The 22,386-nt window shown below is 36.9% G+C and overlaps 3 protein-coding genes across 11 annotated transcripts; all 3 read left to right on the top strand.

Moving 5' to 3' along the window:
• Positions 1 to 5,936: 5,936 nt before the first annotated feature.
• LOC121238374 (ADP,ATP carrier protein 1, mitochondrial-like) lies at positions 5,937 to 9,609 on the top strand. 2 transcript variants are annotated; one of them, XM_041135219.1, is made up of 4 exons: positions 5,937 to 6,094; positions 7,763 to 8,270; positions 8,361 to 8,732; positions 9,107 to 9,609. In XM_041135219.1, exons 2-4 carry the CDS (start codon positions 7,773 to 7,775, stop codon positions 9,401 to 9,403), a joined length of 1,167 nt encoding a protein of 388 aa, XP_040991153.1. In that variant the 5' UTR covers positions 5,937 to 6,094; positions 7,763 to 7,772; the 3' UTR covers positions 9,404 to 9,609. The 2 variants fall into 2 exon arrangements, with proteins under 2 accessions (XP_040991153.1, XP_040991154.1); XM_041135220.1 differs by having other exon boundaries at positions 5,959 to 6,094; positions 7,748 to 8,270.
• A 2,319-nt stretch (positions 9,610 to 11,928) lies between these two features.
• Positions 11,929 to 17,936, top strand: LOC121238378 (E3 ubiquitin-protein ligase BIG BROTHER-like). Of its 5 annotated transcripts, none has more exons than XM_041135227.1 (8): positions 11,935 to 12,268; positions 13,072 to 13,249; positions 13,817 to 14,039; positions 14,168 to 14,202; positions 14,949 to 14,993; positions 15,830 to 15,957; positions 17,369 to 17,477; positions 17,576 to 17,936. In XM_041135227.1, the coding sequence occupies exons 2-8, from the start codon at positions 13,109 to 13,111 to the stop codon at positions 17,624 to 17,626; spliced, it is 732 nt and encodes a 243-aa protein (XP_040991161.1). In that variant the 5' UTR covers positions 11,935 to 12,268; positions 13,072 to 13,108; the 3' UTR covers positions 17,627 to 17,936. The 5 variants fall into 5 exon arrangements, with proteins under 5 accessions (XP_040991163.1, XP_040991165.1, XP_040991161.1 ...); XM_041135228.1 differs by having other exon boundaries at positions 11,936 to 12,268; positions 13,817 to 14,015; XM_041135226.1 differs by lacking the exon at positions 11,935 to 12,268 and adding an exon at positions 12,296 to 12,681.
• A 527-nt stretch (positions 17,937 to 18,463) lies between these two features.
• LOC121238376 lies at positions 18,464 to 21,750 on the top strand. Of its 4 annotated transcripts, none has more exons than XM_041135225.1 (6): positions 18,464 to 18,859; positions 19,088 to 19,140; positions 19,472 to 19,527; positions 19,627 to 20,139; positions 20,661 to 20,835; positions 21,119 to 21,385. In XM_041135225.1, exons 1-6 carry the CDS (start codon positions 18,715 to 18,717, stop codon positions 21,212 to 21,214), a joined length of 1,038 nt encoding a protein of 345 aa, XP_040991159.1. In that variant the 5' UTR covers positions 18,464 to 18,714; the 3' UTR covers positions 21,215 to 21,385. The 4 variants fall into 4 exon arrangements, with proteins under 4 accessions (XP_040991159.1, XP_040991157.1, XP_040991158.1 ...); XM_041135223.1 differs by lacking the exon at positions 21,119 to 21,385 and adding an exon at positions 21,392 to 21,750 and having other exon boundaries at positions 18,475 to 18,859; positions 20,664 to 20,835; XM_041135224.1 differs by lacking the exon at positions 21,119 to 21,385 and adding an exon at positions 21,392 to 21,750 and having other exon boundaries at positions 18,488 to 18,859; positions 19,520 to 19,527.
• Positions 21,751 to 22,386: the final 636 nt, after the last annotated feature.

Raw genomic sequence — 22,386 nt, 5'->3', positions numbered from 1 at the left:
CGAACAATGAGGCCGTCACAAAGAAAATGGGACAAGATTACAGACAATTTTAATTATTCTTTGATCTATATATCGCAAGGGGAAAAAAAAAAAAAAAACTACATATTCAAAGTACTAGTGCCGAGTCAAATTTCCGATGGTTGATCACCATCACCTAGAAGTTGGGCATGCAATTATGATGTCCGTACCTGCTGTTGAATTTGAGATAGTCTAGAGTGTGGGATCCTTCGATTAATTGTTGAAAGAGTTTAAGGAAATTGGAAATCAAAGGACAAATCACAAATGTATGCAGTATGGGGTTGAAACCCTTTGTTTTTGTTTTTGTTTTTGTTTTTTTTTCATTCAAATCTGCGGTCAAGAATGATTCGGTAAAATGGACGCAAGCATCGATCCTGTTTATCTCTTGACTACTCTTGCAGATAAATGAATTTTCGTTCTGTATGTGTATCTCTGAGATAAATTCCCAAGTCTAATTAATTCTAGTCATTGAAACTATATATATATATATATATATATATACTTGAAATCTAGGGAATTGAAACTTTCTGAATATCAGATCTCTGTACGTACATACAATAAACCCAATATTATTCCAATTATCTAAAATTAGAAAACTTAATTTACCTAGCTAGTGATCACAATGAGCATCATTATTTAGGTTTGCTAAAATTAACCATAATGATATTCGAGTCTCTGGACGTTGAGACCTAGCTAGCTTGAGATTAACGCTAGCTAGCTACAGTGCTAGCTTAATTTGACGGCCATCAACCATGCTGGAAAAAAAAAAAAAAAAACACTACTAATTTTGGTTTTTCAAATTAAATATTTTTTAGCTTATCTCGAAACCGCATTTGAGTAGATGAAAAAAAAAAAATGATAATATATTAGTACTGCAGATCAATTAATGTTTTGCTGATGCATGAAGCTGATCACAACGCTTGGCGCTGGCCTTTTACCAAATCAATATTAATGATCTAGAAATTCAATGTGGCTTAAATTCTCACGATCGATCGATAGATGATATATCGTGCATATATGAAATATTGGGTAAATACTTTTACTCTTAATTAAAGGTCTGATATTCTAATTCAATAGACTCCTCCCTTTTGACGGCCGACTCCAAGACTATATATTGCTAGCCTTTACTGACGCACGCAGCCAGCTAGCTATTTCCTTTTGACAAGAGCCCAAGCTTACAGTACTTTAATGTTTCCAAGGCTGCACGAGTGTATGCTTGAAAACTGAGCATGAGGGTTTTCAATTTTCATGGGTGATCTCCACGTCCAAGACAAGTTTTAAAATTTCCAAACAAGTTTGCCTCCTTAATGCATCATGGAACCCCACGAAGACCCGACCAAAGTTACTCAATTTTTACTTTCGATATGTTTCTCATGTACTTTTATACCTAAACAACTAAAATTAATGGCACGTCAACGTACATTAACAGAAGTCATGATCATCTGGTTTTCCTACTCCTCATGCATGGTTAATTATAAATTCGATATATATAAATTAAACCTGCATCCTTAATTCCGTTGTAAATAATTAAGGTTTAAAAAGTACTCCAAAAATGCAACCATTACTATGGTTAAAAGCAATTCCTTTTTAGGATGCATGAGTAATGAATTGTGAACAACTGATCACCATATATGGCAGCTATTGACCGCATATATATAGTCCCATGCAGGAAAGCTAGTTCATCTTTCTGCAGTACTACTCGCGCCTCATCGATCGCATGTTCATCTCTGCATGGCCGACACAAACTCGCTCCTAATCCATAAATCTCCAACCATTCTGAAAACGGGCCGGACATGAGCTCAATTCAGTAATTGATAATATATTATACAACTCATGTACACATCTACATGCGTAGATTAGACATTGTATATATATTTATATATACCATGCAGCTCAAACACTAATAAATAGTTAAAACTGTTGCCAATTATCTGCATATCAATTATTCATGGTCATATGTCTTTGATCAATTAATGTAAAACATAGTATATGAATAGTGATACATGCAGGTACTAATAATCACATAACATCACTGATCACATGACAGACATGTTTTGGAGGCCGCGATTAATGTTTGATTTTTAAATTTTAAATTTTTATAGTTAATAAGTAGTACTGGCCGGTGTTATGCAAGTGTTATCCAATTAGTTACTAATTATATATTAATATTGAATGAGTGGTCTCTGCACCTAAAGTAATACGTACTGACGGCCACTTCGATACAAACTTGTCAATGATCTGCAACCGTGTCATCATCAATCGGTTAAATAAATTAGTAGGACTATAGAACCAAAGACTTTTCTTTTTTGAAAAAGGGTTTAATTTGTTCCCTGAAATATAGTGATTGGCCAAGAGATCGGCGTGAGAATAACTCCCAGTGTTCAAAGTATCCAAAAATGATCATGATATTATCACAAGTTGCTGTTAGCTAGTAGCTAGGAAGTACATCATGTGAAGGTGGCAGGTCTTGATCATCATTCATGGATACCTGCAATATGCAAGGTTAATATAGATCATTCATTATTGGAAATCACTGTTCACATACAAGTATGACGCTGTCATTGCGAAAGGATTGCGCATTTATCTGTCTCTTGCTAACTGGATGAAAGGGATTGATGGGCATATCTGTGATTAATGGGTTATGTTACCCACTCAACACCATCCGCAGAAGCTTCATGAAAACCCTAATTTGGATATATATATTTGAGGAAATTTACAATAATATTTGACTAATTATATATTAACTAATTTCTTCCGATCGAGTTAAGTTGTTTTTTTAAAGGCCCCTGAGGCCTGAAGTACTTGAGTATCTTAATTTCCGCAGAGCTGTCTGTCTGGACTCTGGAAAACCTTCAAAACTCATCATGCATTATTTTTTCTCAAAAGACTAGATATAGCTAGCTGGTCCTTTACTAATTAAGTCATGACGCAAAAGTTTCAAGCGTTAATACAAAAGTAACATTAATAGAGACGGTACCGTGGAAGTTATTTCTCAAAGAGTATTAAAATTGGATCAGCACAGAGTAGGTCTACCCCGACATGAACTACTGTCTGATTAATTACACAGTATTTAAGCAGTTTTTTCAGGATTAGCAAACAAAAAGATTTTACCTGGGGAGTTGATCAGTTTGCCAAAGGAGCATTTAATCAAATGGATACATATTATATGGTCAAGAAATCAACTTCTCACTAGTGCTGCATGCATGTAAAGACTACTAGTCTCCAAATGACATCACTTTTAAATTTGAACATGATGGACAGTGACCGCAGTCTCGAAAACCAGCATATATACAGCAAGCATCCTAATTCTCGGGTTAGCGGACGGATACTGTGGCACAAAATGGACCTTTCAACCATCACCAATGCAAAGATGATAGAGACAGCTTCCTCATGGGGTGCAAAGCCACTGGAGCACTTTGTTACCACTTTAAGTTTTAAGCATGGAGACATCCTACAAACTACTGTAACAAGCAGCAAATAACAATAATAATAATAAAGCAAAGATGGAAAGCAGGCCATGTAGGAAAGGGTTCCAGCAAACTCCCACTACTACTGCATGCATTACGCTCATCATGTGGCAGTGGCACTGAGTATGTTAACAACAACATTTGGGAAAAAGACTGAGCTTAATTTGCATGCATTATGCATCTCATTTGATGCATTACATGTTTGGTTGCAGCAAGCTAGAGTACGTATCACAAGGCCATCATTATTTTCAACTCAAAAAGCAAACGGACTTTTTGTGCAAAATTAGGACTGTTCATTCGGATTTTTGGATTTCAATCCGGAATAAATTCGGACCCAAATCCGGTTTGCAAAACTCGGACATATCGGATACCAGGTTTTAAATCCGGAAGCCGGTTTACAATCAGGACTTTTTCTTTTCTTTTCTTTTCTTTTGAAGGTTTTGATGTAGAAAATATTATGATAATATAATTAATCTTGGCATTCTATCTAATTCCTAAAAGAGCCTAGAAAGCTGTACGTTCTGCAACGCCACTCTTTTTAAAGCGTTAATATATAGCTATGCAACGCCAAGGAGCGACAGAAGCTTGAAAGAAGCACACATTTTCAGCAAATATTCCATGACAAATTTGTATTTCAGCCCAAAACATGGATTCCTACGCTGTAAACCCGTACGTGGACTTTTAATTACTTTCTTAGTTTCTTTATTCATCTTCAAAGGGAATAAACGCTAGATCAAAAGTCCAGACCTTGCAATTTCATAAACGCTAGCTGTTACTTATGATGAGTTGTTTTTTATCTACTCCATTATAGAATTTTTTCTTTTTTCTCAAAAAATAGGTTCCGAACCGGGTTTGACCCGAGTTAACCTGGTGCAGCTCTAGATCAGATTTAAAACTCGAGTTTGAATATACATACCCTAATTTTCGGGTTGCAATCCGGATAAACAGTTCTAAGCAAAATATACAGAAAAATTGTTAATTTTCTTTTAACTTTAAAGCCACAAGCAGGCAAATCCCGCAAATCCAGTGCGAAATGGACATTCTCTGTAGAGATCAGCTGATGATGATGAACCAAACTCAAATAACAAACGCTAAAAAACAAACCATCGTGTCTTAAATTGAATGGTCAATTGTGGCAATTAATGGCCCATCACTCTGACATCAATGCATGGATCGATACCTTATCTACTCTTTCTTTTTAATTTATCCCTTAGGATGAAGAGATAGCAGAGAATACTAAACTTATAAGATTCCTTTGTCGGCAATTTGACCTTCGCGAAGTTCCCTGCGAGTCCAAATTTCCATTCATTTCTTTCATTGACGTGATAGATATATGAAGTCACCTCACTAGCTAATTAATATAAATTATCTATTCATTCGGAAACCAATGACAGCAAGAGCAAGAGAAGCGTTATATATGCCAGGAAGGAATTGGTGGTGCATGCATAAGAGGATCGAATTATTCGAAGAAGGCCGGTTTGCCTAGCTAGCTAGCTTCGTGAACATGTTCTGTCTGGGACACTAAATTACGTGGAAAGCATACACCGTATGTGGCTGCTGCAAGCATGCACATAAAAATTAAGCCCGGGCCAGCTAGGGTTTCGACTTTCGAGAAAGACACCATTATACAGAAGACTAGGAAAGAATACAAACAAAGGAGCTGGAACTACTGTAGCTGAAGTATTTGGTTTGGAAAAAGGCTTTGTTGGCTTCAACTTCTTTCCATATATGTATAAATAAATAAATGAAGGGAAAAACAACCTTTTCGTCTGACCAATTCATGAATGACCTTTAAATCCCCATCCAAAATTGTGAAAAGGTTGGGAGGAAGAAAAAAAAGGAATTGAAGTACAAGATCAGGATGATTGAAATCGTCTACTATATGAAGGAATTACAGAAAACGAACCTCACAAAACGACAATACACATCCTAGCGTACATAGATGTCTAAATGGTACTTATTTTCGTATATTACACATCTGAAAAATCTTGACGTGACATTGAAAATGGTAAGTTGAATCATGTGTGTGATGGGGGGGGGGGGGACCCAAGGACTGTGCAGCTCAATGGGAAAAATGGGTGAGACACAAAGCCCACACCTCATATATATATAAATATATATATATATATATATATATATATATATATATCCTTGATATCCAGGAGGCGATCTGTACGTTCGCAAACCAATGCTACACTCGAGACCAAGGCCCATTAAAAATTGTATAGGTGGTCATGTACTTGTTCTTGAGACATGGCCCGTTATATCCGGCACGAGAGAAATAGCATGGGAGGCCAGGCCCATTAATACATACATGGATTTTCCTTCATTGCCCGATAACGGCGAAGAAGGGGTCCAAAAAGAAGCTGGGCCGATAACGGCGGCCGTCCACGAACAATGAATTGACACGCGCAACCAATACAGGGCCCCCACCCACGAAGAGCCAATAAAAAGTGACCATTGCCTTTACGCTCTTTCCAAAGCCTCGCTCTCTCCGCCACACAAAACACAAACCCTCTCTTCCTATTTCTTCGGTCTTCTCTCCCATCCTTTCGCGTACCCACTCTCTCTTTCACTGCACGGCGAAAGGCGGAGACTCATCTTAAAAGGTATATAAGAACAACCAAGGAATTATTTTTTGTACGTTTCTTTCACATCGGATGTATCCTGAATATTTCTTGTAGATCTGTTTGTTTGTGTATTTTTTTAAAATTTCATTTCTGGCTAAGATTTCATCCGGACTACGAAGGTAGAACCTTTTAATAATCCGCGCGTTAGATCTGATTTCTTTTTTTTTTTTGTGGATTTTTGCGATGAAATACTTGTTTGCGCCTCTGGATTCTTAGATCTGTTCGTTTTCTTTGTTTTGTTGGAGTGTCTGATTTTTTTTATACCTCGCAATTCATTTTGATTTTATTATCATTGTACTCGACCTCAATAGGTCAGATCTGTACTGATTTTAGTCTACTTTGCATAATCCGGTGTGTTATCTATATTTAGTTCGACTTCATAATTTCGCTGAAGTAGTATCTTCTTCTGTGAACAGTTTGATGCGCCGCCTATATATTTTGAACAATTTTATTTTTGTAGTTGACTGAAAATGCAGTTTGCTAGGGAAATGCTTTGGATTTTGTTGAGTCCATCCAAATTTCTTTTCTAAACTTTCTAGATTATCATTGATCTTTGCAAATCTTTTTGTCTTTTGAACTTTGGATGCGGAAAATGTATGCCGAAGATAACTACTGGTTTTAGCCTCTTATAAGCAAGCGTTAATTGTTGTTGGATGAAACAGAAATTTATCAGTGGATCATTTACTTTTTTGGGTTATTCTGGCATGTTACACATCTTAGAGGTGTACTGACTTCAATTTTGGTTGTAGTTAATATTCATTGGATTGATGTGTTCAAGTTTATACTTGTGTATTGTGAAATGGTTATGGCATGACCCAGTCAATTCTGTTCTGCTTAATCTTATCCCATGGGGGGACATATCTTTCCAACTAAGGAATGGACTGCGCTATGTGATTGTGTATAATCAATTCATTACACCACTTATCATACCATGCACTGTTTTCTACAGTTTTAGCTGTAGTCGGGACAATTACATCAAAATAGTCTTTGGACTCGATTATTCAAGTGTGGTCTTCTAGGAATGGCTAAATGTTTTGGAGTTTCCAAATGAATTGATTGATAGCAAGACTGCATATCTAATATTGCCGCAATGTAAATATTTTTACTTTTCCATTCAGTTTTTCTTTTTCACCTTCCTTTGTTCGAAAGGCTATAATGCTATCTTTATATTGATGATTCGCTTTCTTGTTTTTCTTTTTGTTCTTTTTTATTGCGTATCTTAGCTATACTTTTTTGAAAAAAAAAATCATGCACTTTTTGCTTTCAACCATCCATTGTTCGAAAGGCATTATATTGAAGATTTGTTTTCTGGTTTTTCTTTCTGTCTTTTTTATTGCATATTGTGGCTTTTTTGTCCGTATGTGTAACTGAAAAGGGAAGTAAGATTTTTTGTTTGTGTGGTGCATGGTTGCTGCTCTCTTATTCTGGTATTCTTTTGTAAATATTTTTCTTGTTATATATTGATTGCATTCGTAAGTAGAGTTTTAGTGCCTTCTGTATGGGTGGTGATTTCAGTTTCTTTGTTATTATTGATTTTTTATTATATGGTGCGCCAGTACTATTCAAAGTTAGCCTTAGCTATTCATTGTCACATTTCGTTTATAGTAATATCAACCGTTTTTTACATTGAAGTGTGAATCTTTGCAGATTTAGTAAAATGGTTGATCAGGTTCAACAGCCCACAGTTTTTCAGAAGGCCGCTGGCCAGCTCCATCTTCGTGCTGACCTTTCCACAGATGTTCGGGGTTATAATGGTGGTTTCCATCGGTCAGCTCTGTACCAAAGGCATGCCACATTCGGGAACTACTCTAACGCAGCATTTCAGTATCCCACTATGCCAGCATGTAGAGCTACCACTGATCTATCTGTTGCTTCCCCAATTTTTGTCCCAGCCGCTTCAGAGAAACCAAAAGGAAACTTTCTCATTGATTTCCTTATGGGTGGAGTCTCTGCTGCTGTATCCAAAACAGCTGCTGCTCCAATTGAGCGAGTCAAACTTCTGATCCAGAACCAGGATGAGATGATCAAAACTGGGAGGCTGTCTGAACCATACAAGGGTATTGGTGATTGTTTCAAGCGAACAATTAAAGAGGAGGGTTTTGGATCATTATGGAGAGGTAACACTGCTAATGTCATCCGTTACTTCCCTACTCAGGTTAGTGGTTTCATCTCTTCTACTTTTAGTCTGATAAAGTTCTGTTTATCAAGCTTCTAATGCTAGATTTCACTCTGAAACTGGCACCAGGCCTTGAACTTTGCATTCAAGGATTACTTCAAGAGGCTTTTCAACTTCAAGAAAGACAAGGATGGTTACTGGAAATGGTTTGCCGGTAACTTGGGATCAGGTGGTGCTGCTGGTGCTTCATCCCTTCTCTTCGTTTACTCCCTAGACTATGCTCGAACCCGTCTGGCCAATGATGCAAAGGCAGCGAAAAAGGGAGGAGAAAGGCAATTTAATGGGCTGGTTGATGTCTACAGAAAGACATTGAAATCCGATGGTCTTGCTGGTCTCTACCGTGGATTCAACATTTCATGTGTTGGTATCATTGTGTACCGCGGTCTTTACTTCGGAATGTATGATTCATTGAAGCCTGTTGTCCTTACCGAAGGTTTGCAGGTTGGCATATTTCTTTGTTCTTTAACATCACTTCATTGGGATTTAATTATTATTTGTGTGGGCCATGTATTGATGCTTTTTTCTACGTGCTTGTTATCTGATAAATGAAGTTGTGTTAGTATTACTACAATGTTGCATGAACTTTATGGGTGTCATTGAAAATTTCTTTGAGCCTCTTGCTGTGAAAAATCCAGATAAGTTTTGAGTGTGAAGGAAGATATTTCTTTGTTTTCTTTTGGAAGGACAGTCCATGAACAATGTTTTTTTTCGAGTGTTGGACCTCACTTGACTCTGAACTACTGGAATGGTAAGGTTCTGGAGTTTTTTTTCTCTTTTTTTCATGACATATTGCTTTCCTTTTTCGGTGATTACAGGATAGCTTCTTTGCTAGCTTTGCCCTCGGTTGGCTCATAACCAATGGTGCTGGTCTTGCATCCTATCCTATTGACACTGTTCGTAGAAGAATGATGATGACCTCTGGTGAAGCTGTCAAGTACAAGAGCTCACTGGATGCGTTTTCTCAGATCCTGAAGAATGAGGGTCCCAAGTCTCTCTTCAAGGGTGCTGGTGCAAACATCCTCCGCGCAGTTGCTGGTGCTGGTGTCCTTGCTGGTTATGACAAGTTACAGCTGATTATGTTCGGGAAGAAATACGGATCTGGTGGTGCTTAATCAAGGGTATACATACCTGCCTGTGCTGTTTAGCTTTAGATGGTGATGAAAATCTTTTTGAGTTCCAAGAACTTATTCCGGCAAAGTTTTGTTCAAATAATTCAGATTTAGAGGGAGTCAATGAATCCCAAACCCAATTTTAGTTTTGGATGGATTTTGATCCTACATAACCTGATTTATCGGGGTGGCTATCAATGCCCCTGTTACTTGTTGGAGTTTCAGTTCTATGATTTAAAGATAATTTTATATATGTATTGGTATTTTTGGAGAATGAGAATTTTCTTCATTGCTGGAGCAGTCTCTTTTGCCCAGAACAACGGTGAAATTTCTCGTGCAATGTGTTGATTTATTCAATATCCATTGAATCTTCGGAGATTTGGGAGCTCTTGGTATGTGATCGTTGGAAGTCCTTGTTCGTGCTCTTCCCTTGCCTTGGATCTCGGGGTGACTTGGATGTCATACGTAGTGCCTGTATGATTCCTTGTATTTAGGACGGAAATCATGAGCAAACTTGCGGGTTTGGTGGATCAACGTTGATTACTGCTGCTGGGGAATGCCGTGGTTTATTTTTATAGTAGCGATGGCTTGAGAGGTCCTTAATGTGTTCATACTTCATGCTGGAAGAGGGCCGAATGCATGGTCTGGAAGGCTGCTACAGTCGAAAAATAAACTGCATTTGCTGTTGGGTTGGTGCTGAAGTGTGAATTAGTGGTGCGTCTTATCCCATCCACCGTAGCTGATTTTCAATAACCTGTATTTCAAGTTGTCCAACTAAAGTCTTGTTCTTTGTTTGGTCTCTTAGGAAACCATGGGAAAAGGAAGCCAAACTTAAGTAATTAGGTTGAGATCGCTCGTAAAGTTGAATCAATCTTATTTTATTCCCCTTCAATTACCTTTTCTATGTTCAAATATTAATGGACCCTCATGTTTTCTTCTTGGATCTTGTCCCGAATGGCATATTTTTATTAGATTGCTGCACGAACACGACTAAGCAAATCCTATGTGTCATGCCATCAGAAGATGAGGTCTACTGATCAAACGGTATAGCTGGATCCCCCCCCCCCCCCACCTTCTCAAGATCAGTATCATTTCACTAATCCTACTTTATGAAGTTGACTCAGAACAAATCTCTCTTTGGAATAATTGCTGCTCCAACGCTACACTACCTTGCATCCACGAGATGCTATTCCCTTCTTTTCGTTAATTTTTGACCAGCTTTTTAAAGTTCCACATCATCTCTCTCTCTCTCTCTCTCTACTGAATAATACATGTGTACATGGAACATAATTAGGTTGGAAAGATGAATTCCTTGCTTGCAAACAAGGTCTACTTTGGTCCCATGCAACTCATGACCTTAGCATTCATCCAGAGCTTTATCACGGGTAATTCATCTTTATTCCTGAATTCTATTACGTAGAGTGACATGATAACTTTATTTTATTTTTATTTGCTAGGTATTTTTCATCGATTCAGGCCTATTTGTGCTCCACACACACAAATATGTATGTATTTATGCATGAAGGAAAAAAGTAGACAGAAAAGAAGAAGAAGAAGAAGAAGAAGAAGAAAGAAAGAATTGGATCGTGATCAACACGAAGTACAATGTCACGATATTCTCGTGGGATCCATTATCAATATTCAAGTTGGTAAAGAAGTGTTGGAAGGCCACAAGTTTCCATGGGGTTTCAAAACATAGGTGCATGCAAGTCATGTCCAACCACTCTATAAAAGCAAATTGCTTCACCCAATTGAGGATTACCTAACTTGGACCCTAAAAGATCTTTGCATTGACCAAGTCACTTCTCAACTAAGCTCAGCTGCAATCATAAAAAGTCAGTTGGTTCTGGTTATCCATCTTCAACTGTAATTGATTATATATATATATATATATATATATATATATAGCACTTTCGGATGGCATGCTTAAGAAATGTGAAGGCAGCAATTAATACAGTCCTCATGCCATTATTTCCCCCCCAACAACACAACATCTAGGATCCAAGGTTTTGAAATATCATGAATATAGAAAATAATATATTTAGTAATTGAGAGATATAGATAATATAGAATGTGAATTACATAAGAATTTGGAATTTTGAAACAATCCAAAATATCATGTCAAACTTTTTTCATTAATTAATTAACCTTATCTCGTTGTTTTACTTTAAAGCTTTAGTAATTGTTATGGTTGTACTCTTTTTTGGATGTTTTAGGTGAGCAATTTGAATCTTGAAGCTTATACAGCTGTTCGTGACGGTCTATTGTGTAGAGACAAATTTATTGTAAATGCGGCTGCCACTGCCAGAGATCTCCCCCTCCCTCTATTCTAATTAATTTTTATTTATTTATTTAATAGACCTAACTCTATATTATCAATATTTATCATCTGAAATATTTATATTCTCCATTAATTTATATACTCTAATCATCGAAGAGATTACATAAAATTAATCTTACAAATTGATATGATTTGATGTGATATCATAGATTATAAAATTATTTTTAATGTAAAATAGATCTAACAAATCAGATAAAATCACGTTAATTTATGAAATTATTTTTATATAATTTTTTTGTGTACGTACCAACACTCATTCGTAAATGATTCAAAGTTTGTTGGTTACCAAACGTAGCCGTTTTGGTAAAAGCTGGTAAATGTGGCCTTTCCTTATATTATAACTTAGAAGCGGCTGGAGGAGAGAGAAAAAATGGGATGAGAGAGAGAAACTGGGAGAAGCTGGAAAACCCATTTTGGGCCATTTCCTTTCATTTTCACACATTACACACACACACTCCCTCTCTCACTCTTATTCACTCGGGGAGACCTCTCCATCGTCTGTTTTCTAAGCTCCATTACTAAGAAATGTCCGCTCTCTCTCTCTCTCTCTCTCTCGCTCTCTTTCTCTCTGCGAATGCGTTTCATTTCTTGTTTGTAATTTTCATAGCTGACATTTGATGGTTCTAATTGCAGAAGAGTTCCCTGAATTTCCAACTTGTGTTCATTTGTTGTTTCTTTTCTGCGATTCTAACATTTCTTCTCCAAGAGAATGCTTGCTGAGAAAACTGGAGGAAATGCGAGAAAGAAACGCAAAAAACATCCGGAGTTTATATTATATATATATATATATATATTTTGTAAATGAATGATGAAATTCTCCCATGGCAACTTTGCTGAGAAGTTTTGGTGAAGGAAACCGTTTTCGAAATGTTTCTGTTAACTGCTGTTTGGTTGCGGTGAAAACTGAACGGAAAATTATGAATTTTGTGCTGTATTTAGTGTTGGTTCTGTTTCCCTTTCCTCTCCTGCATTTTCTCAGAGACCAATAGGAGATTTAAAGATAAAAAGCTTTTTTATTTTTTTTATTTTTTAAAATTTTTATTTTTATTATGTTAACTTATGTAGGGAACTGAAGAAGTCTGTTAATGATGCTGCATTTCTGCAAATTGCCATGTGGAACCTCAAGTATTAGATAGATCCGCTAATAGTTATACCTATTTATTATACATCTTCAAATCCGAGAGCCTAATCATGTAGGATAGATTTTCTTTGTGCTTTTAAATTCCATGATTTAATTCGTTTCCTTATTATTATTATTATTATTTATTTTTGTGAGCTTTACGTGACTAAGTATACAGTTGACATGTTTGTATTTTATGGTATTTTGCAGCTTGATTTGTGAATTGGAGTCTGTATAGTGGTTAAATATGAATGGGAATGGGCAAATGGAGGTTCATTACATAAACACTGGTTTTCCTTACACGGTTACGGAAAGTTTTATGAACTTCTTTGAAGGCCTCACACATGTACCGATCAATTATGGTCATACCTTACCGACGCATGATCAGGTATTTTTTTCGTTTTTTATTTTTATTTTCCAGTCTCGACAATTATGCCCATTAGGTTGTTCATGCGTTTGGTAGTGATTAGCTGTGTGGCGGCTATCCCAATCTACTCTTGAATAGAAGGAGGGCATAGGTTGTCATGCTGATGCATTTATTGTCCTTTAAGTTGAGAAATAAATTGTTTAATTCAGGATTAATAGGTGAGGATGGCAGTATACAATTGTTTAGAGAAAGAAAATGAAAAAAGAGTTTTTCTTTGCACACGCCCACGAAAGTTGATGCAGTAAGGGCGTCACTGAAATTAATGGAAGATGATGGTCATATGGTACAACGTGCTATTGTAGGTCGCTTATCTTAAATCAACCACTTGGCTACATTTCTATTTATTTTTTTTCTGAAAAGTTTGATTTGCGGTTCTTTTCTAAATGTGTTGAAGAACGCTATCTGATAGAACTTACTTCAGTGTAAATGTAAATTTGATTATGAATAGTATAACGTAAGTGTTTTCCTCCTTGAATTAAATTTCTGCGATATTATGAAATGTTATTTTCTTATATTCTGTCTGCTCAGGAAAGTGCATACTGGTCAATGAATATGAATTCTTACAAATTTGGATTTTCTGCTCCGGGGAGTACCTATTATGGTCATTATGAGGCAAGTGATAACTTACCAAGAATGGAGGTAAGCAGGGGTGCCTGGGAATACCCTTCGACAATGAATCAAGAGCATGCATCTACAGACTCACAGTCTGAAGGAGATGCAGTCATGGGTGTGCATTCTATTCCTGAAGAATGTTAGTTCAGGAGAAGCTCGTCTTTATTCATTTAAGAGTAGCTATTGTGTTCAATTTTATAAGCATTGATCATAAATTATGATAGTTACTTTCGTAATCTAATACTCAATTAATCTTTATTTTTACAGGCAGTCCAACTCATCATAATAACAATAGCTCTCAGGTTGGAACCTTGCTTTCCGATTCTGCCTTTTTTCCCTTTTTTATGATTGCTTCTCACTGGTGCCCGTTTATGCTAATGTATTACATCTGGGTTTGAGAAGTTTCACACATCTCCATGCATATGTACAGAGTCACACATGCAGAATACTAAAAATATATTGTGCATTAGGCAATCCAAAAAAGAAATTGAAATCATTATGTCTTTATGCATGGAGTTGCTGCCAAAACTGGCTCAAATTCCCTGCTTTTTCCCCGTCTGGAAGTCTGGGATGTAGTAGGTTCATTAGAAATAGTTGGGTTTTGGGTCTAAAAGTAGATGGAATTAAAGTTGATGGGGAATGCGGTAGTGTAGCCCATAAGGAGCAATGAGCCTTTAGTGGTCGGGGTTCTGGATCATCCAAATACCCTTCTTAAGGCTCTCAAAGCAAATACAAGCTAACATCGCTAACTAACTCCCTCTCTACTTGCAGCATCACCATTCATATTCATCCCAAGTTTCTCAGCAACTTCTCTTCCTTCCTATCTTTGTCATTGGATTTTTTTTTTTTATAAGTAATAATATATAAATTTCTTTGTCATTGGAATTATCACACTAATAATCACATTTCTATAAATTTGTGTTGTTTATATTGGATTCTTATGTACTTATTTCTTTTCAATCGCAACTGCCACTATAGGGGCAAAATCTTCACCGTCCTGATGCCAAAAGCTAAGTAAACATTTTATCTTCCATGTATATTGTTGCAGGTCACATGGCAAGACAACGTTGATCCTGATAACATGACTTACGAGGTTGCTATAAATTGTCCTCTCATTATAGTTACAATGTGGCAGTTTTGCATATTTTATTTTTTGAGCAAGTAATGTAACCTCTTTTTTGGGGGGCGGGGTGGGTGGGTAGCAGAGAACTAAAATCTCTCCCCTGCCCGCAGCCCACTACCTATACACACACACAGACACCAAACAAGTGAAAGCTTCAGCATTAAACTAATTTGGGTGTACCACAAAAAATCTTGTCTATCTCCTTTTACACAAGCCAATGAAGGGATGAAAGAGTGATAATCAAGATAGTATTGAATGGAGAACTTCCAGCTATCAAGGAGACGAAAAGCGACCTAGGAATATTGATATTTACATAGCAGTCACACTTGACTGATATCGACAAAGCACATTGGGGGCTAGAAAACTGATTTTGCAATATCCAAGAAATGAATTAATTGTTTTTCGTTCCCTTGAGCCTGTGTATAAGATATTCAATCAGCTTCTTCAGTTGTCCTCATTATAACTTTCTTGAGCTATCATTTTGTAGCTCAAACCCCGCATGTGGGATGCATCATAAACAATTACCCATCATTATACAAAAAGCTGATATATATGATAAAGAGCTACCTGTTCAATCCAAATGGGTTGGTTTCAAGACTTAGGAGCATTGGTTGGCAGGCTTTTTAAAGTTTGGCAGATATCCTAACAAATGTATGATTTATGATTGAAAACCTGGAATAAGTTTAAAATGAGTTCATGTAATTAGAATTGAAACTTGGTCAGTGCTTTGGATGTTGATGTTTCTTTAGTAGGATAATTATTAGGGAATCATAATGGGAGCACGTTAATTGTGCTCTGTTCTGCAGGAGCTACTTGACTTAGGTGATGTGGTTGGAACTCAAAGTCGAGGTCTTTCACACGAACTTATTAGTTTGCTTCCAACTTCCAAGTACAAATTCAAAAACTTCTTCTCAACAAAGAAATCGAGAGAGAGGTAATTCTGATCGAAAGATGCTTTGTTATGGCAATTTTCGTTCACCTGTAGCAATAAACTTGCAAGTGTGACCCATCTTCCATTTCTTTTAGTTGTCATCATATTTTAAGTAAATTTGTCTTCCCCCTCTCTTGGCAACAAAAATATTATCTGCATTTGAATATTTCTAACCAGAAGTTCCAGGAAGTCATGTAATAGATAAACATTTCTGTCATATGCCTCTATTTTATATGTGAGTTTACATTGTTAGCAAACAGATTTTTTTTTTTCTAATCCAAAATAAGGCTTCTTTTCTTGCCAAAAAGAAAAATTATGTAGGAAGCAATTGTTTGAGAAATTTTTGTAATAGTCCATGGACAGCAAATTATTTTTAGACTTGATATTAACCACATCATAGAACTTGACGTTCTGCTTGACCAGTCTGGTATCTGGTGCAATGATGGTAACATGTTGTGGACTTTTTTTTTTTTTTTTTTACTAGGAATTTTACTGGTTTAACATGTGAAGTACAGTAACTCATTCCTATACCATGCCATGCATCCATGGGTTCAGCATCAGCAAATTTGTTTGATTAGGGGGCTATATTGGTGCCGGTGTCATCAGCTGCATCTCATAGTTGTACCCCTGTTCGTGATTTTAATATTATACTTGCATCTCACGGTTTTGATTTTCCAGAAGCAACAGTAACTAAGTGTCCGGCGACTAAGCTTCTTATGGTAGGAATCATTGATGAAAACAATTTAATGTAAAAATTGTTGAAATTACATGGCCAAACAAATGGATTTTTACTCGGGCTGTTTTTAATGGTAAATTTGCAACAAAGTGTTGGGATGCACATATTTGTGAAATTGCGTCCAAAGTGTATTGTGGAGGATAGTGTAACACCCCAAGGGAAGCCTAAGCCACATCTAGACCTATATTCCAAAATGACTAGTCAATGGTACAATTGGAATCCCATTGGAACCATTGTAAAGAGCAAGACCTTTTTCCCTCCCAAGCAATGTGAGATCCCATATACCACATACACTCACTACTCAATATAGGGTATCATGATGAGTACCTATTTCAGAAGTAACTACATTAGATTATGATTTGAGATTAAAATAGTGAGTAGGGATTACCTTCTTTCTAAAAGAGGCAAGGATCAGGTGATGCCATCTATTTATTGCAAGAAGCTAAATCTGATTTCCGAAGAAACTTTGACCTTAATATTGTCCTTAAGCTCCTCCCATGTGGTATTGCTTTCAGCTCATCCATTTTCTACTTTTTTTAGTTATTAGAGGTTTTTCTGCAACTTCAGAATGTAGTTACTGGATGCACTATTTTCTTTTTCAATTGGCTTTTTCCCCTCACATTGTAATATTGGATTTATAGCCGTTCAACTGCTCATAAAGGCATTGCTTGGGTGCAGATGTGTTATATGCCAGATGAGGTACAAAAGAGGTGACCGGCAAATAAAACTGCCGTGCAAGCATGTTTACCATAGTGAATGCATCAGCAAATGGCTTAGCATTAACAAGGTTGGTAAATGATTTCATAAAAGCTGATTGTTTTTCAGAATTCTAGATTTACAATACTCATGCCCTTGGCTGATCTTTATCTACCGTGTATTTGCCAGATATGCCCAATTTGCAACACAGAGGTATTTGGAGATGAATCAAGGCGTTAAAGGCATCAACCAACAAAATGGATGAAAGAACTGTGTTGTTCTCTGCTCCATCAATTTCATATATATATATATATATATTTTTCCCATTGTTACTAGTTTTTTTGTTTTTTTCCAAGTTTGTGGGGGGCGGAGGGGGGGAGTGTATACTACATGGGCTTGTTAAGGAATATAGTAGCTTCCGCTTACTTCATACAAGGGTTCTTTCAGCGGAGAAACTTGGATAATTTTAGATTTTGTAACAATAATTTTAAGTAGTGGAGGATTGCTATTTGAATTATTACTAGTCTCAAATTTAGTTGTTGGGACTTGACATTTGGTCCCATCTTCTTTGCTTGTGAGCTTAGTTGCATGAGATTGTGCGTGCCAATTTCAACAATAGATGATCATGATTGGGTCAGGCAGATGCGTTGTGCATGAACTGATGACCGGTTACTGGATGCCATTATGCTACTGTTGCTACTCTCTCTCTCTCTCTCTCTCTCTCTCTCGAGCAGTTTTTCACTCACTCCCTCCCTCCCTGGTGAGGTTTTTTTTTTTTTTTCCGAGGACTCGCGACTTGCAGAAGACGGATTAATTGTTTGTGGAGAAATAGGTGAATATACATATGAAGGCGGACAGCGGGTGCTGCCAAGTACATTTATGAGTAGATTTACGGTTGGATGGAATGGTAGTAAAAAAAAGTAATAAATATTAATTAAAAGTAATGAAGAGATTATAAATAATAATAATAAATTGTTTATAAATAGTAATGCAGTAGTTAGTAACTTCGTAGTCTTGCTTACCTGACACAGCTAGGGGAAAAAGGAGGCCACTGGGTGCCTTGTACTGTACAGGCAGACGAGAGGGGATGTTGTTGATAACAGTTCCACTTCCCCAGTGTTATTAATTGAAAATAATTACAAAAAAAAAAAAAAAAAAAAACACTCCCAACGGTCAGAAATTCCAGTGATAGTGAAACCAACACCCCATTTTAACGTTCACTCTCTACCTCGTTCTACTGACCGTTACGTTCCCCACGTTCTCCCAAGCCCCAACCAAACTCTCTCTCTCTCTCTCTCTCTCTCTCTCTCTCTCTCTCTGTTTGGGTAATGGAACCAGCGAAAATTGATTGGAAGAGAACGGAGTCCATATTTGTAGAGGACGAGCTGTACGAGCTCATAAACGCACCCAAATGGGTCGATTTCTTGGCTCCCGAAAACTCTGTGGACGTCGAGGCCTGGTTTTGCAGACCCAGTAAGCTCTCCTTCCTTCCTTCTCACCATGTAACCATTTTCTCAAATTTTCCCGAATATAGCTAAATGAATAAGATTTTTTTCAAAAGTTTGCACTTTAACACAAAATTACAGCAAAAGGCTACAAGCTCTCTTCGTGTTTATGGTAGTGTCACATACATTTCAGAAACATGCCTGGTGGTTTTAGCTCAGAACAGAAATGTTTATCATTTCATCTTTGATGTTACAGATTGCAAGCATCCGAAGACAGCTGAAGATTTTCTCAAGTCAACTCCTTCTAAGGTTCATTAGTCTTTTCCCCCTTTATTGGATTCTTAAATGCTTAATGGTTGTAGAAAAATGTAGGAAAAGAAAGTAGAAGATTAAAATCTTGATCTTGGATGATTCTTTATGTGGGGTCCTGATAAAGAAGGATTGACCTTCACTTAGCTTGTGAGGTTGATTGAAGAGTTCGAAAGCTTCTTTGGAAACCATCTCAACAAAGAACACAAGATTTCACTTCGTTTTTTTTTTCCCCTTTTCCTAATCCTGAGTAACCAAACAGAAGTTCAATCTTGTACTGTTGTCTGATTTCTTCTTTCTTTTCTGTTTCTTCCTTTTGATTTTGGTGAAGCTCACCAGCTCAGCTAATCTTTCTGAATCTCTTCCACTCCATGATCAGAATAGACGGTACTCACAAAAACTCTATCTTTATAACATTCCATTATAATGCTAGTTTCCATATAATCATCTAAATGAATACTTTTATCTTATTTTTCTTTTATTTAGAGTTGCAAAATTGAAGAGAAGAGGGCTTACTCAATCTTCAAATTCTTCGAATAGCAATCCCAAATTCAATGAAGATAGTGAAAATCAGAACCCGAATATGTCAACTCCTCCGATTCATCAAGCCAATTCCACGAAAGCAGCAATCAAATCCAGCATAGAGAAGAAGAAAATGACCAATGACATGTTGCAGAACAATGAGGTGCCAAGGCTGAAAAGCACTCTCTTGGCAAGGAACTTGTTTGCAGGGCAGGACATACTGAATCAGGTTACGGAGTTTTGTAGTGAATTAAAGAGAATGGCTACAAGGATGAGGGAGAGAGAGGAAGTGGACGGGCTGAATGTGGAGAAGAGCGAAGTGGTTGTTGAGGAAAAGGAGGTGAAAGAGAGTTTTTGTGAGGTTTTGGGGGAGGTGAATGGGAGGGATAAAGAGAGGAAGCCATTGCTTGAATTGAGGAAAGAGGAATCTATAGGAAAGGGGGAAAGGAGTGTTAAGGAGAAGCAGAGGAGGAAGAAGTAAGTTTGTTGTTCTCTCTATTCTCTCTCAACGAGTGGAATGATCTTAATCTTGGCAGTTAGTTTGGTATTATGAATGACCTAATGGGCTTGATATCGAGTGTAGAAGCCCTTTGTTTACCCTTTTGGTTGATGACAACTAATTGAGGGAGCATAACCATCCAAGTGTTGAAACTAGTTGGTTGCTGAATTCATAACATTGAGAGATATATTAAAAATGGAATATTTGGCCCAACGCATGATATTTACTTTATTGTTGGTAGTTTTGGGTTCTTATTTGTTCTGCATTAACTTTGTATTCACTTGACTAATCACAGGAGTATGCCACATGGATGAAGTAGTTATTTTAAGAACTTTTAGGCTGAAAATCAACTTATCAAATGATGGAAGTTGGGAACCACTGGACTCATGAAAAGAAAACATGGCGATCCAGTGGTTGTAATATGATTAGGAGATTGTTACCATTCTAGAATTTGCTATTACGATCATGAGTGACTAAATTTTGATAACCATCTGTGCAGAAGAGCTGATGAGGCAGAGAATGTTCCAATTTCTCTGGATTTGGATAGCGTATGGTGTAAAAGGGATGAGACCCTGCGGCAAATTCGAACAAATCCTCCCTCCCCTCAATGCTTTTCTGCCACTCGTGGATGGAACAAAACCACTGCATCTAAGGCTGCCAAATCCAGGCTGATGGTATGTAGCTAGTTGCACGCTTCTCTTTTTGCACCATAGTCCTTGAATTGAAGAAACTTGGAGGAAACAAAGATCACAATGAATAACACGAAGAACAGAACTACTGTTTAGTTGCATTGTATTCTCATGTCAACAGCGAACTAATCCTCAAATAGAACATACTTTTGCCAAGCAATTACTACATGTTAATCTAGGTTGAGCTTAAATTTGAATTCAATTATGTAGATTGTGACATAATCAGGCTAGTCAGACATGTTATCATTAGCTTTGTTTATGGATGTAGGAAAATCATTTTCAACCAATTTTGTTCTCCTCAGTTGACATCCCTTGCAGAACCAATGGGCACACTTGTTTAGTGACTCCCTTTCCCAATCCATGAGCAATGCTTCTTCTCACCTATGTTTGCATGTTTACTCGATGCTCTAATGAAGTAGTATAAAGGATACTTGCATTGTTTGCACTGGGCCAGAGCATGATTGCAGAACGGCTTCTGTGCTAGTGGTTTTGCTAACAATTACCAACTTTCCTTATGGATTTATTTTTTATGGGCGCACAGGCGAGTGGGGAAGTACTTCAAGAAATGGAGCAAAATAAGGAGGTAGCAAGAGAAGAATCAGCAGAAAAAGGCCAAAGTGTGTGCATTGTGGATGCAAGAGAAGCAAGAACCTTGGATGTATTTTGGTTCCTCAAGCCTTGCAGGCTATCCAATTAATGGTTGAAAATCAAGTAAAGAGATTTATTTTATTTTATTTTTCACTTTTAGTGCCACTATAGCCCATTGTTTTATTTTTTATATCACCATTGTTTTTACTCTCAATCTCCTTGATTCATTTGTTGTTGACAAAAGAAGCTGTAATTAAACACTCAATAATTGAATCCAATTTCAATACCAATCAATAAATTGGTGTATTTTTACATCTCCATTTCTATGGAGTTATTATATGGAGATTGTAGTGAAAGAAGTTGTCAGTTGCATTCTCTCACAAGTAGCCATTTCTATTTACTGGCGTATGCAAATTGTTCTGCAAACATGGTTTCCACACTTTCCAGGAACGAAGTTGATCAAAAGAGAACCGAAATTATCGTATCAATAGGATGAGACAGGAGACAAATCAAGTCATTGTAATAAATGCTGAAATAGATTGAGGCAAAGTTACTTTTGATGATACAGGCAGAGCTGTGGTAATGTGGACCGTATCTGTAGGACCTATATATGTATATCAGATTCAAATCAGCTGTAGAAAATAAGAATAACTGAATAGAACATACAGTTTCTTTTACAACCATCCAAAGCAAAACCTTGAATGACGAAACTTAAATCCATTTTAAGATTAAAGTAACAGATACAAAACATCGGTACTGTTAAATAGGTTATTTTTCTATTCTGCCTTCATTTACAAAAAAGAGCGAGACTTTCAGATGGTGATGTAGAAGGAGAACCATATTGATCAGACTGGATAGAAACCAACAATGATAAACCGCCCAACCCTGCAAACCTAATCCAGATAAGAGAAACATCAAAAGCAACTTTTTCTTCAAGCTCGTTCCTAC

This window comes from Juglans microcarpa x Juglans regia, chromosome 7D (assembly GCF_004785595.1).
Source record: "Juglans microcarpa x Juglans regia isolate MS1-56 chromosome 7D, Jm3101_v1.0, whole genome shotgun sequence".
Taxonomy (NCBI): domain Eukaryota; kingdom Viridiplantae; phylum Streptophyta; class Magnoliopsida; order Fagales; family Juglandaceae; genus Juglans; species Juglans microcarpa x Juglans regia.
Note: the sequence above shows the minus strand (reverse complement) of the source record. Positions and strands in the feature narration are given on the sequence as shown.